Source organism: Octopus bimaculoides, chromosome 6 (genome assembly GCF_046866305.1).
Source record: "Octopus bimaculoides isolate indiv1 chromosome 6, ASM4686630v1, whole genome shotgun sequence".
NCBI lineage: Eukaryota > Metazoa > Mollusca > Cephalopoda > Octopoda > Octopodidae > Octopus > Octopus bimaculoides.
In genome coordinates this window covers 113941072-113957699 of record NC_142933.1, presented here as the reverse complement: position 1 = coordinate 113957699, position 16628 = coordinate 113941072, and the positions used below count along the sequence as shown (strand labels likewise).

At 34.0% G+C, this 16628-nt stretch overlaps 1 protein-coding gene across 1 annotated transcript in view; it reads left to right on the top strand.

The window, feature by feature from the left end:
- The first annotated feature begins 435 nt into the window (after positions 1–435).
- LOC106867446 (ceramide glucosyltransferase) overlaps positions 436–16628 on the top strand; it is a 114962-nt gene continuing 98769 nt past the window's right edge. The window contains exon 1 of the mRNA XM_052968588.2: positions 436–1133. Within this exon, the coding sequence (XP_052824548.1) occupies positions 1036–1133 (98 nt within the window). The 5' untranslated portion in view covers positions 436–1035. The remainder of the gene's footprint in view (positions 1134–16628) is intronic.

Below are 16628 nucleotides of genomic sequence, written 5' to 3'. Positions count from 1 at the left end.
AATACCAAATTAATTCTCTCTCTCTCTCTACACACACACATAAATATATATACGACAGTATCGACCAAAGACCATCAGGTGTTATTGTACATTGCTGGTCACAATGCGCTTCCGATAAATGTATATATATAAGGTACAGAGAAAGCGAGAGAACAGGGGAGTTAACAGGCATCAAATTATCATGTTAATAATTAGGGTTAATCTTAGCAGATAAAAATAAAGTCTAGAAATGTTGAAGAATGACATAAACTGTGAAATTAGATGAAAGGTAGACTTGAACAAACGAGACGGATGTGACAGTAGAATGAGAGTAAAAGAGAAAGGGGGGTGAGCGGTAGAAAGAGAGTGGGAGAAAGCAAGAGAGTGAGCGAGAGAGTGTAAACAGAAACAATAATTGAAAAAGCATTGATTGAGGATGGAGACAGAGTAAAAAGGCAACAAGAAAGAGAGAGCGAATGAAAGAGCGAAGGTGAAAGAAGGAGAGAGAAAAGGATTAAAAGAAAAAGAGAGAGAAGAGAAAAAGAGAGAGGAGAGAAAGCGAGAAAGGAGAGTGAGAGGAAATGAGAAGTAGTGAAACCGCTAATCTTCCGCCTACGCATGCGCAAATACTTTAGAAGTTGCAGGCGGTTTTTACCTCCTTGTACTGGCAGAAGTTGAATGAGGGAGTGTATTTTATTTGATAAAATAGAGAGAACCGTTGCTGCTGCTCCCTTTAGTGGCTGCTTACACGGGAGGTAGGTAGCTGCGGCTACTAACAACAGTAACACATATCCATCGTCAAAACTGCTGGTAGAAACCCCCAACAGTTTTACAGAAGCGGAGAGAGAGAGACAGACATTACCGGTTTTGTTTTACCCTCTCAAGAACCTCCAAGTTTCTTCTCTACATCAGACGGGAAATATAGTAAAACTAAAAAAAAACAAACAAGCAACCAAATATATATATATACATAAATGTATATATAATTATTTTTATAGAAGATTATAAAATATATATATTCAATAACACATCTTAAGACATAGCCAACATGTCGAGATGACCATAGTCCATTTAGTTTTGACAGGTATATCTATCATCACCCTATGTGGATGGTGTTTTGTATGGTTCATCCATTTGTGCGCTCTTATATACGGGTGAGTAATTTTTGTGTCGTATCTTGAAACGTTTCATGTCATTATTCCATATGTCTTTAACCATTTTGACACTCTTCTTCGCTATCACCCACTCGGTAACAAGACATAACGCACAACACAAGTGGAGATCTTATATGTATATATGTATATATATATGTATGCATATATGTATGTACGTATATATATGTATGTATATATATATGTGTGTGTGTGTATATATAAATGTGTGTATTAAGTATTCCCTTAGTTTTTACATATGGTATAATTTGCAGATTGGTTTCCTCCCCACCGACTTTGTAAGAAATGCATATTTTTTTTAATGACATTTTACAGAAATTTGCGAAAAAGTACTCAATACATGTTTTCACTGTCTCTCTGTCTGTCTGTCTGTCTGTCTCTCACCATTTCATTTGAGGCTGGTGATTCATTCTGTTACAATTCATTTTTATCTCGCTCGATGATGTCTGCTGTCATTTTACGTGATATTCTATTGTTATCTGAATGCTCGCATCAAGAGATATAGAAAAGAAAAAACCTCTGAGTTGCGACAGTGAACTGACAACTTGTACATACTTAGGCATATATATATATGTGTGTGTGTGTGACTGCGTGTTCATTTCATTGAGTATCGTCGATATATTCAATACCAGTGATCAGGAAATCGGGTATCACTTCGATTACAGTCTTTGTCGTTATAAACCTTTTATCACACCAACAGCCAACGCGTATCTTCTTCATTTATTCTAGAATATTTTTTTATGGAACTTTTTGTTACTTTCATATTTTTCCCTGATTGTTTTTTCTACTTTAAACCGGCTTTCCAAATCACTGAGTAACTTGGTGAACCCCCAACGTTATCGTACGATCTGGTTGAAATAGCTGACAAATTTCCCTCAAATCACACTACTATATATATATATATATATATATATATATATATATATATAATAATGTTAGGGACAAAATCCAAAATTACAGGTAAAAACTCAATTAAAATCAATTTTCCCTAAAACTATATATTTTATATATATATATATATATATATATATATATAGTATTAGGGAAAAGAACCAATGTTTATGAACTCATCGATGAAAATCCACTGTCACATATAGAAAAAATTTATAATTAAAAGTACAATAAGTATAATATAATACAAAGTAAATATCATAAGATCAAGAACACCATCCACACACACACATATATATAGTATTTGATATAAAAAAATACATGATCGTTAGGGTTGGAATGTCGATCATGACGTTTACTCAGTCAGAGCTGACCTGGGGCTAAACGACTGCTCCTTACATCAAGGAACACAGATCACGAGGATCGTTCCAGCAAACCCTTTTCCGTCGCCTTCCCCCGCACTATTATCGTTGTTGTAGGCCGTTTCTATCTGTTAACGTTATATTTTGCTAGATTTTAGAAATGTCTGTATTTTATGTCATATATACGTGTCACTGATGTTAGTAAAACAACAACAAAAACAAAACACCATAATGTTGATTAAGATGACGTATTTCGTAGGAATTCCTGTGGCTGAAAGTGAGATATGGCGGGGATTCAGTCACACCTTGTTGAAATTCCTTCGAACAAATTCTACATTTTACCGGTGTATGTCTTATTTTAAATAGTCTCGGAGGATAATTTTCATATTTATTTTAATGTTATTCATCATAAAAAAGCTGCAGTAACTTAGTTTTATTATAATTCGGAAATATATTTCCGTGCGTTTTGTTAATAAAGTCTTCAACAAATGTATTCGGCAATTAAGAATCTGTCCAGTTTGACAATTGAAATAAGCATGGAATTATGGATTAATTCAACTAATCTTTCTCGATGGTGCATTTGAAGGATTTTTTTTTTTAGATATGTAAGTTTGGTTGTTGTTTACAAACTTACCACCTTTTACTTTTTGGATTGCTCTGACCGAAGGAGCTCTCTGTAGCCCTATGTACTTCGCAGATGTCATATATATATGTGTGTGTGTGTGTGCACTACAACCTTTTAGTAATATTTTTTTCTTATATATTTATATAGAGTTAATGAGTGTATATGCGTGTGTAATCTGTGTAGACAGATACATAGCTAGCAGTTATTTTTAGTTGATTACTTATTCAAATGAGAGCAGTGTTAAATAACTTACGTTGTCCCGTTTCCTAACATAGGACAAGTATCTTTACTCTGTATAAATGCAGTAACTATTTCTCTCTCTCTCTCTCTCCACACCTTAAACTATTAACAAGCTCACTTCCCTCCGATATGATACAGCTGTTTGTTCCACTTTCTTCACTTTCATTAATTTACCGCTGATCATTTGTCCACATTGATTCCAACCCCCCCCCCCCCCCTTTTTTTGTTATTTATTCACTGTAAGAGGTATTTTGGCCCCAGTGATCAACCGATGAAGTTTAGTGAGGTTTTTTTTTTTTTTTTTTTTTTTTTCAGATTTTAAGATTCTTTGTTTATTTTAGTCGTACATTCTGTTTAGTTGATAAGCAGAAATAATTTCTCACCGGTATAATTTAGGTTGATGTCTAAAGATAAGAGGGAATTTCTAAGACCCATAAAGGAATAAATCAAATTGCTCTCCAGAATATTACTTAGCGTGTACATTAATGTTACTACAGTTCATAACCGTCATTTTTTAAATAGCTATATCAAGATATATTTCGATTTATATATTTATCTTTCATGTAGATTAAAAAAAATATTGCGATAAATTACATCGTTCCTTGCAAAGCGATTCTCATCACTTAATGAATGTATTTGTGTTAAGGAGAACGTGAGGTATAGGGAGCTTCTTGTATTAATAGGGCAGGATGCTATTATGCGCCGGCTTACTGGGACCATGGATGGCCTTGTTGCTGTTAACCACCACCACTACCACCACCAGTTCCTTTCTTTTAACATCCCTCCCCTCTTGAAGTTGGCGGAATTCTCGTTAGTCCCCTCAGTTTAAAATTTGCCCCCGTCTTAAATTGTGTGCACAGGCAAACATTCCTTTTGACTTTGGTAAAAATTGATAATAACGCCAATGAAAAGGAACAGTTGTGTATGTGAAAGGGGAAGAATTCTTTCATCCGCTATATTTTTCTTAAATGGAGTAACAACCCGGATTTGACATATCTTATTTCATGTGAAAATTTGGTTTTAAAAACAAAACGGCTTAGAAATTAAGGAAAAGAATTGCGATGTTTCAATTTAAATAAATGCTTATGAATAGTAAAGTATATAGTTTTATTGGTGTGTGGGTATATATATATATATATATATATACATACATACACACACACACACGCACTGTGTTAAAACATCCTCGGTGTAATAGGACTTACTGTGGTTAAGGGCATATATATATATATATATATATTCAGCCGGCGGAATTTATAGTTTGCATTATATTTTCTGTAATTTTTTTTTGTTCACTTCACATGTCATACCTTTTGTTAGCATCTTTTAAATAACAGAATAAGTCGATTTTTATTTTTTTAAGCTTGAACATCTAATTTTGAACCAGTTGCAAAATTCGAGTTTTTTATTCGCTGTTTTGTGCGATTTATTTCATATATATATATATATATATATATATATGAAATAGTTTCTTTTTTAAATTGCTATTTTTAACAACAGTTGTCCAAATGAAAGGAGGTAGGAGGAGGAGGTAGGAGGAGGAGGAGGAGAAAGAAGCTAAGGTGGGGAGCTGGGTGGGCGGGTATAGAATAGCGAAGTCATTCTCTCTGCCTACATAAGTGAAATACTTGTGCTGTTCCCGGCTTGTCAGATAGATATACCTTTGTTTCACTTCAGCAGAATTTAGAATACTACCGTTTCTCTCCTCTCTCTCTCTCTCAAGAATATCAAGCACTTACATATATGTCTTACATCTTTTACAAAATATATTTTATATCTTCTTTGTGTTATATATATATATATATATATACATATATATATATATATATATATATATATATATATATATATATATATATATATAATTATTACAAATTAAAAGGGTATCTGTGGGATTCTCAGCTTTTTTAGCTGCTATTTCTGAACTTCGGTATATGGTGAAGCAAATATTTGCTGATCCCTTAATTATTTATATATATATATATATATATATATATATATATTAACTTCATTTCAAACTAATTTGTTCCACAGATTTTTAATTTAAATCATTTGTCTTCGCATCGTGCTTCAATTAATCTAATTAATAGAAACTGATTTCCGTAAATTCTGTTATTATTAATCCGTCGATCAAAAACTTTTGGGGTTTCTAAATAAAGGCATATATAGTAACACCCTACATAAAAGTTCTTAGATATCCTCTTGTTGCTTTTAGTTATTTTGTCTTATCTGTCGTTCTGCATCTTCGATGGAATTTCGGCTGCCGTCTTTTCGAACAAACGATGCTATCTTAGAGAAAATGTAAAGAATGTACTCGTATAACCAATGCAGTCTGTCCTATACATACGTATGGCGGGCGTCGCTGGTATTAAACTCACTCGTTTGGCTATCTGTTGAAACTGTTCCACTTATTTTGATAACTTTATTATAATTTCACCTTCCCTTCAAATATGACGCTTTGCATGTATAAAGACAAGTATCTCATACATACATACATACACTTGTATGTTTTGATCTAATTTGGTGATCATCACAAATTTCTCTTAATATATGTATTTCTCTCTACAATATTTGATTGCTATGTTTTTTTTTTAAATATGGAATTAATAATTTGCGTACATCACCGAATAATTCCTTACTAGTTTAGCTTTTAATTATACATCAAGTATGGTCTCATTCAATTATATTTTAATTACTGAAGAAGAGAGAGAGGGAAAGACTATAAAACAAAAGCCGGTGTTTTATCTTTAATTGGAAATAAAATATAAATATTAGTCTATACATCTACTTGTACTTTCAAGCTAATAAAATAGGAATCTACTTTCGTAAATATCTTCATAGAGCAAGTTGTATGCGTGAAATGAAACAAAACCACTTAGTTTTAGTTAACCAGTGATATAGTGTGGTATTGACGTCATTCTATTGACTTCGAATTTCACTGTCATATGATTTAACTCACACGCATGCACATACAGGATTTCACAACACAGGCGTATATTTAATATATATATACACACAGACACAGTTTTGCAATACACGAACTGCCACACACATTTATACACACACGTAGTAGCATTTTACTCTACATGACTGTCACATCATACACATACTTACACACAAAAACACACAGCAGGCTTTTACAGCACACGAACTGTTAAATCAGGTACACATACAAACATCAGGATTTTACGTTACACAGACTGACACATAAATATGTGTATATGTGTCATACACGCGCATATATATATATATATATATATATATATACACACACACACACGCACTTGATTATAATAACATATTATGCCAGTTGGTTCTTTCATTAAATATCTATGGACTTAATGAACTTTAATATCTACCGTTTGTGAATTCCACAATACAAATGCCTTCGATATTTCAATTGTTACTAAAGCGAGCAGAATCATTTTCCGCTTCGGACAAAATGCATAGCGACATTCTGAGTTCAAGTGGCGCCGAGGTCGACTGCCTTTTACCCTTTCGAGCATTGGGGCCGATGTAATCGACTTACCTCTTTTCCCCACATTTCAGGCCTTTTTGCCTATTTTAGGGTTGTTGATATACTTGTAGAATAAAGCGTCGGGCAAAATACCTTGCAATATTTGTTCCAGCTCTACGTTTCCGAGTTCAAATTCTGCCGCGGCCAACTTTGCCTTTCATCCCACCGGGATCGATAAGATAAAGTAGAAGTGAAGCACCGGGATCGAAGGTATCGGTGTAACCTATTACCTTAAAAATTGCCGGCCCTGTTCCTTAATTAGGCATTAGTATTACAACTTTGGTTACAATACTACAACTGTCACCATTACAGTTATAATACCACTACCACTACTATCGCAGCTACAATATAACTATCACTGTGACAGTTACACTATCACTATACTAACTACTACTAGTTACGATATTACTAATCTTAACACCTACTAACCTATTCTATACCACAGTTACAATATACTTCATGCTATTACCATTATTACTACTACGTTACAATACCACTCGACTACCTCAATTCCAATACTTTGCTACGACCATTACCACAGTTACTATTATTGCTATTACCACCACCACTACCACAGTTTCAATACCATTGTACCACAGTTACATTAACAAATACCATAGTGGCTGGTTGGCTGCTACTGGTTTTATCTGTCACTTTCTTTCAAGTTGCGAGAAGCATACTTCAACATTTTGGCAATAGCTTTCTTATTTGAATAAAAGAACAATTACCTTATTGAAAATCCAGTCTGTTAAGTGGAGTACTTTTAAGAACAGTTGACATTAACAGAAACTTAATAATTTAGTAGGAGTTTTTTTATAATCGTTTGTAATATTTTGTCAATCTTCTCCCCTCCTCCCTCCCAATTTTTTCTTTCAATTTACTAGGTATTCTAGTTAAATTTGATTTTAAAACATATTTTGTTTAGAAGACTATTTGTATTATACAATATTCACGTTTTAATATCGGCTGTATTTGGTTTCAAAAATTCTAATTGCAAACAATTGATTTGTGTTTTGTCATTCTTCATGTGTGTATATATATATATATATATATATATATATATATATATATTTTTGTAAGAATTTGAATGAAACCCTATAATCGAGAATAATGTAAAAATATTCGTTAGTTTATTAAGAACACCCATTTCATAGACTGATGACTACTATTTAGAAACCCTTTAGTTTCTTTCACACGATACACCTCCAGCCCTATCTTCTAACCTACTTTAACATTGGGAACAGGCTCCCTACCAATCAGTATTTGCCAGCTCTCTTAAGGTCAGCAAAAAAGGAAGGAAGGGAGTAAGTGTCAACTATACAAACTGGGACATTTTTTTAGGGTGTCGATAAAGGATAAAATATGCGCTGATACAAAAACTTAAAGGTTGGGAATGTTAAGTACTCCTCCTTTAAAACAGGGTATATATTTTTACTTGAGATATTTCCAAACTCATGAATTAGCAGATTGTGTACATCTTGAAATTAGTTATTTCTGCTGTAAGACTGCAATTAAAATCTGTAATACAATACTTCTGTGGATAATTAAGATATATTTAAAATTTTGGGTAAGGTGTAGCCTTTACTCAAGTGAACGACACACCAACATGTCTTAAATTCAGTTTCAACTATAAATTAGATATGTATTTGAAAAAAAAAATTAAATTAAATTCGAGTCAACAAAATAAACTTATTCTGTAACGAAATGTTTGTCAACTATAAACTGATTTTGTAGCCATTTAAATTATTTCTGAATGTCTTATTGAATTCTAATAAACTGTTGTTTTAAATTTCCTTCTCGTTTGATATTGTCGTCTTATTAAAAACGTTCTTGTTTGAGTTTCCTTGTCATATTTCCAAACACTAAAATCAGTTAGATTACCATTTTGTATGAGATTTCTTTCTTTTTTCTTTTTTTAATATTTGGGACGTTATGTAATTGTCTATAAATAGCAATTTCAATTTTTAAGAATATATTTTCTTGGTAGACAGTGAATATGGTTCTGTCAGAATTAGGATTTCTCAAAACTGGAATTCAGTGTAATGTTCGTAATTTAACCCTTAGAAATGTCAAACTTCACCTTAAACGTGAACACGTGGGTGTTTATTTATTTAAAAGAAGGATTTACTTCATATAACATGTCGCAAGTGAAAGTACGGAAAGAGCCGGCATTGTTTTTCAAGTTGTCATAAAACCGGAAATCATATATATATATATATATATATATATATATATGAGAGAGGATCGAAGATGGAAATGTGGAAATTACCATCCATGCTCCGATCATTTTCTTTTCTTTTCTTCTTGTATTCCCAATTATAATTAATTAGATGTTGTGAGCATTCTCACTGGCATCGATATTATGGTTACAATTAAAAGTTTACATGATGTCTTGCCAATTTTTTTATATCGCGCCTCGTTAACAAATTATCTTACATATTTTAACAATCGTTTTTAAAAACGTGTCTATGAGAGTAACCAACTCGTGTCTCTTGAATCTAATTGCATTAATTCGGTCGTCGGTTATTTCTGAAATTGTTTAAATCGAAATTATTAATTTAACCCCAAACAATTCTGAGAGGTTTTGTTGTTGTTGAAAAATTTTTCTTTTTGCTTGTTCACTGGAAGACATTAATTAATTCCAGGAAAGAAACAATGACCAGTATTTCTGTTTTATCATTTGAGTGGGGTAGTATGGATACTACCACAAATATTCAGTAAATCTTCCAATTTGATGATAACAATGAAATGAGACTAGCCTGAGGTGGTAAACAATTTACTATATTGTGACTTCACTTTTAATTGACATATCTTATGATCGAAGGTTAAGCCTTCCTTATGGAGATAAATGACAAATTTAATACATTTGTGAAATGGGGGGAAATCTCATTAATTAGAAATGGGGGAAAATCTTATTAATTATACCTATGTTCAACAACGTTATTGTAACCGTCCAACTAGCGATGTCGCCATGTCGTTCCTAAGCTTATGGAACCCTAGGGGAGGGTCTTAATGCGTGCAGATGAAAGTTAAGATATGAGAGAAAAGGATGGGGCTGAGTTATTTTATTATTGTAGGAGAGCTACATGGCTACTTAACATTTAAGAAAGTATTTTTGTTAAAATTGAATCAGGGAAGATACGTATGTACAGTTTTGCATTTTTATGTTAAATTGTATTTTCATAATATTTAGAACCTTATTTACATACACATCAAATATTTCAAAATGTAATTTTTGATGATGTGTATTATTCTTATTCATAGTTTTTACTAACAAAGATTCATTATCATAGAGATAATTACTCTCATACACAATACATCCATTCTATTGGATACGTGTTGCAGTCAGTTTCAGAGAAATATTTTTCTGCTTTTTCTCACACAGAATCATACAGTAAAAATGCTATGATAAGATCCTATTAATCTCAAAACTAGTATAATAGGTAAAAATTAGGTCAGCAAAGCTTTGACTATATTGTTAGTGAACACTGGTCCAGAAGACCTATGCTTTGCAGGAGTTTTGGCTTGTATTATATGTTAGTCAAGTGTTAATATAAAGGTTCTTTTGTTAGCTTCTTTTGACAGTCAGCAATCACTTACAAACATGAAAAATTGATGTGAAATTGTGCTTTTTAGTTGATAGAATAAGTGTTTCTGCATCATATTTTAAAGGTCTTGACAGAAACCTGAAAAATATTTGATATCCTTAACTATATCATGATATCAGGAGTTGTATTGGTTCTATTCAGATATTTTCTGGTCAGATGTCTTCTGTCTTATTAGCTAGCTACCAACATAATATAAATGATTGGCACCTAGTGACGTTCATCATTATTTCACTCTAATTCTCATATCTGACTATGCAAAATGGCACATTGTTACAACTCCTTATGTTCCTAGTCCAAATACTACCCAGGTCAACTTTGCTCTTCCAAGGTTGGTAAAATAAATTATCAGTGAAGTGTTGGAGTTGGTTTACTCAACTATATATCCTCAACCTCCCTAAATCTGGCAGAAGCCAAGATTTGCATATCTTTGGAGCTCACAGTTTTACAGTTGGATTCTCTTATTACTTCAAATTGCTTTACTTTGAAGTGGGAATGTTATCACACCAATACATTGGAACAAAACAGCTTAACGAAATTGTGACACATGACCATGTTAAGTCAGTCAGCAAAATTAACATCTAAGTCATGTAGTGAGGAGTGAGACTTACAAATGTATTTTGTGTGTGTGTGTGTGTGTGTATTAGTATACCTGCGTATAAACCACAGTATATGAAACCTGATAGTGTATTTAAATATTTTATTTCAATAAAGCAAGATTTGATATGCACAACCAATATCTTTGTAATTTAAATTGAAAGAAAAAGAACTTGTTGAAATGTGAGAATGATATTTGACATTGAGATGAAAAAGAAAAAAAGGCTTGAAATAGTGAGTGGTTAACATCCACCTGGGTAATATGATTGAGGTCAAAGTTTTTAACCTAAATATATTTTGTTTCTTCAGACATTAATGTTTATCTTTTCAAGGAAAAAAAGAAGTCTTTCTATTTTTGTTAATTGCATTTCTAAGTATACATATCTATTGTAATGAAAACTTTTAAACAAATTGCTGTAATAGTAGTAATGTTAAACAATAACATTCCATTTTGTCACTTCATAAACTCATGAAAATTTGTGTAATTGAAACCTGTTAAATATATGCAATTGATTATAGACTACTTCACAGTAATAAATTAAGTCTGACAGTTTTAATGTCACAAAACAAGCACAAATTCTTATGTTTTCTGCTAGTGCCACAAAGTGCAATCATGACTTTGTAGTTAAAAAGTTTGCAGCCAAATCATCTCATGTTCAGCCCTACTGGGCAGCTGTTTGCATAAGTTTGTATATGCTCACAGGCGAATAAAAAATTGAATTGTGTTTGATCGATAATAACTGTCTATGTGCATGCACATGCAAGCACACACACACACACACACAGGTTTGTGTCTCTTGGTCTTGACAGTGTGTACAGGTTGTAAATGACTGCCACCACCATACAATTATTGTCGTTTGTTTGAAATCTTCTATGGAAACATGTCCAGTCATTATGCTGCTCATGTTCAAAGGATCAAGGAAAACATTACCTTGCTTGAAAAACAGGTGACCTGAAGAACATCTGGTTGTAGAAAGTGTACCTCACTGAATTTCACCTGGCCCATGCAAGCTTGGAGAAATGGATATTGAAATTATATTGACAGCCACTGTTGTTGTGACTCTTAACTAGCACCTGTAATGTGAGATGGAGAGATTGGTGCCACTTTAGCATGCAGTCTACCTGGCCATTATACTTTAGAGTGCTGTCTAACCTTAACTCTAACCCTAATCCCAAACCTTAATCCTAACCCAGATCCAGTCATTTCACAGCATAGATAATGGATACTGCAGATTGCACATGAAAGTAGCACCTAGAGATTGCTATATCATTATTCCTTAATTGTGAGTTGCTAAACAACTGTGGACTTGTGTTTTGTTTAGAAATATAGATGTCTAACTCACACTCATTTTGTGAGAGTGCACAATTGATTGACACTTATACACAACTGGTACTTAACCTGATTCTAAAAGAATGAAAGGTAAAGTTATTCCCTGCGGGGTATCAGCTCAGACTTTAATGGAATATATATTTTATACATTACATAGGATTTTTCTATTTGGAGCTTTTTTTATTATTCTTTAATTAGTTCCAATCTTTGGTCTGGCCATTTTGGAACGCTGTCCTAAAGGGTTAAGTTGATCACATCAACCCAATTATGTTAGCCTCTTTTTTTCCTTTTTTGTCAAACCACTCTGATACAGCCAACCCTGATTGTCAAATGCTGAAACAAATACTCTCATATACATGCACACATATGTATCACATTCATTCTCAAGGCATAGATCAACCTAGGACTATATCAGATGCTTGCCCAATGTGCCACATACTGGGACGAAACCTAAAACTACGTGTTTACTATGGTGAACTTCTTAATCAGCCAGTCATGCCTTCTTGTAGATTCTCTCAGTTCATTGCCTTTGATAGATAATATTTAAAAGATAATATTCCAATCAAATATGTTTTAATAAGTGCTATTCTGATGTACCATTTTGTTCCAGTGTATAACAGCCACCAATGTGCTTCATCATTTTAAACTCTTTCCCCTATATTTTTATGACAATGCAGTTTCACTAAGCAAGCTTTGGTCACTATTTCATTTATATTAACAACTGTATTACTCTTTATTGATTTGTTTTGAAGTCTGTTGGGAAATTGTCTTTTGATATTGTGTGTGTAATTTATTGTTTATTATGATCTGTTTAAATGTGTACTCACACATAGATAAGATCAGTTGCCATACATGTGCTGGACTTTAGGAACTAATGATACTTTAGACACTGAAAACCAGAAATAACAGCTAAGGATCATGTGATAATTTCGGTTTTATTAGCAGCACATTATTTACAAGTACTACCTATACAATCTTAGTAATTGACTGAAAGTTGCAATAATTAATCCTTAAAGTTAATTGCTTTAACATAATAGGCCATTTTAGTTTTCCTCTCTATTGAGGCTTGAAGTGTGTAACTTCAATATTACCATAAAAGGAATGATAGTAGGTATTTTGTCATGAAATATATTGTATACATAGTCTAATTTTGATTTTTGTTGTTTTAGCTTTTGAAAACAACTCAGTCGATTTTGCTTTAGTTCTCACAGAATTGATTGCAATTTTAGGAACTCACAGGCGAAGTATGATACTGCTGGAAAGCAAGTGTTGTTTGTAAAACTGATTGTTTATATGTAGTAGTAGCTTCAGCATTGCTTTATATTGTACTTAAGTTGAAGTTGAGTAACCTTGTTCGGTCTATGTACGTATACTATTGCATATTTTTATTTGGGTCATAATTACTTATTGCATTAATATCTTTTAATGCTAAAGTGACGGAGTGATCCCATCGAGGTGGAATGTAGAAGGCTTGCAGGCCAGTTCCTCTGCAGAGCTAACAACATGTAGGGCTCCACAGAAGCCAGTAGAAAGAATGCCATCTAGTTGGCCATGGAGGCACTGGTGGTTGCCTCAAGATTGCTGTAGATCAGGAGGTGTGGACCCTGGAAAAAGCAGTGCTGTTGAGTCTTGTGCTAATTCTGATGTAAATCTTGAAACATCTAATGACCTCGGGAAACATCACAGATAATGTGTCCTGGTGCAGCACAGGATCATGTATAGAAAAGCTGGCTGTGTAGTAAGAAGCTTGCTTCCCAACCACATGGTTCCAGGTTCAGTCCCATTGTGTGGCACCTTGGGCAAGTGTCTTCTACTATAGCCTCGGGCTATAGTAGATTTGGTTGATGGAAACTGAAAGAAGCCCCTCATATGTATATATGTGTGTATGTATGTATTTGTGTGTCTGTGTTTGTCCTCCTACCATCGCTTGATAATCGATGTTGGTGTCTTTACGTTGCCGCAACTTAGCAGTTCAGCATTAGATACTGATAGAATAAGTACTAGGCTTACAAAGAATACGTCCAGAGGTTGATTTATTTTGACTAGATGCTAACGGCGATGGAGGAGAAAGGCTGAACTGAATAACTGAATCGTATTTACTGATTTTTGCCCTTTTTGCTACGCTTTCCTCACTTTCATTTGCAGGAGTTTTCGATAAGAACTTGTCCAATGAGGTCTCTTTCATCTTCCCTTTCAGAATGTTTCTGAAATGAGTTAGGAAAGTGTCATTTAATAGCACTATCGCTTGCCCAGTTGCAACTTTTTCTGGATGTTTCTTTTGACTAAAGTCTGAAAGTTTCTCCCACATTCCCAACATTTCCTTTATTGCACTTATAGAGATAACCTCCTCTGCATCACCTATTTCCTGCAAAACTGTGTACTGCTGCTTCTGTAGCTCCTTTAGCTCCTCTGTTTTCAGTTTCTCGGAGTGCACCTCCATGAGCTCGTTGATGTCACCTTCATCCATGTCCAGGCCCATGGACTTGCCAAGGGATACAATCTCCTCTGCCATGGCCACTTCGAGTTTGAGTCTTTCAAAGTCCATTTCAGACACAACCTCAGACCACAGCTTCTTCCATGCAGAGGTCAAGGTCCTCTTTGTAACACCCTGCCAGGCCATATCGATAATTCTAAGGCATATTATGATGTTATAGCGGTCCTTCCAAAATTCTCGAAGGGTGAGGTTTGTGCTCTCCGTCACCTCAAAGTAGCGGCAGAACAGGTGCTTGGTGAAGAACTTCTTGAAATTAGAAATCACCTGCTGGTTCATGGGTTGTAGGACAGGGGTGGTGTTGGTTGGAAGGTAGAGAACCTTTATAAACTTGAACCCTTCAAGGATGTCATCTTTGAGGTTAGGTGGGTGAGCAGGTGCATTGTCCAGCAAGAGAAGGGCTTGCAAAGGTAGGTTATTTCTTAACATCAGGACCAAAGACCAAATTCACCCACTCCACAAAGAACTGCCTGGTGATCTATGCCCTCAGGTTTGCCCTCCACATAAACTGCAATTTTTCTTTCAGAATCTTATGTGACTTAAAAGCTCTGGTGTTTTCTGAATGATAAATGAGCTGTGGCTCAATCTTGCAGTTGCCGCTTGCAATGGCACACAATGTGAGGGTTAGCCTATCCTTTGTGGGTTTGTGGCCTGGCATTCTCTTCTCCTCTGCCGTTATATAAGTCCTTGGCATTTTCCAAAAAAGTCCTGTCTTGTCACAGTTGAAGACTTGCTGGGGGCTGTATTCTTTGGCTGCTATAATTCTGGCAAAAGTTTTAAAGCATGCCTCGCCATGCTTGTTAAGGGAGTGAATGCCGGTCCTCTTTCTAAAATTCTCGAACCAGCTCCGACTGGCTTTAAACAGCTTGCCCAATGCCTCATCCATACAAGTGACTTTGGTCTACTGCAGCAATTCAGCATAAATAGCTCGTGCCCTCTTGTAGATTATAGCCTCTGTCACGGTATCTCCTGTGAGCTGCTTCTCTGTCAACCACACCATCAGCAGCTTCTCCATATTTCTAATTTTTTCTAAATATATTAGTTACAGATTAAAAACCTTGTGAGATATTACTCTATACCTTCAAATATCTATGCTATCTCAGATGCATGCATGTCTTAATTTTGTGTTTATGCGTATCATATATATTCAATACAAAGTATATAAAGTGTGCCACTATTTCATGGACATCTGAAAAATTTATCTTGTGTATATTATATCTCATGTCTTGTAATAATTGTTTAGCTGTTTGGATCATTTTTAACTCTTGTTGGCAGATATACAATACATCTACATTCATAAATTTCTCTTATGAAAACTTTCAGATAATAGTTTCTTGCTTACTTTACATAGAAAGTAAACTTTGAACTTAACCAATGTTAATAGTAAAAGTACACCTGTTGTATAAAATCAACATGTCCATTGTTTTTTTTTTTTTTTTTTTTTTGTATTGTAAAATTAATTTCATTTTGATAATGAGATTATACATATCTAGTTTTACTAGATGTTGTCAAAAGTGGGCAAATTGAAGTCAGTCATGGACAAACTATGGCTTATGGGAATTTGTGAATGGCATGCCTAATAAATTGTTCTCATCTAGATGTCTGATGATGAGCCAAGTCTCATGTGGCCTGTTTCTCGGAAAATATTGTCTGTCTGGTTTAACCCTTTCGTTACCAACCCGGCTGAAACTGGCTTGCGCCCTGTTGTACAAATGTTTTGTTTTCATAAGTTTTGAATTAAAATCTTCCACCAAACCTTAGTCACAATTTATGTTCCTAACACTAGCTGAATGACAACTAAATTCTTTGTTATATTTAA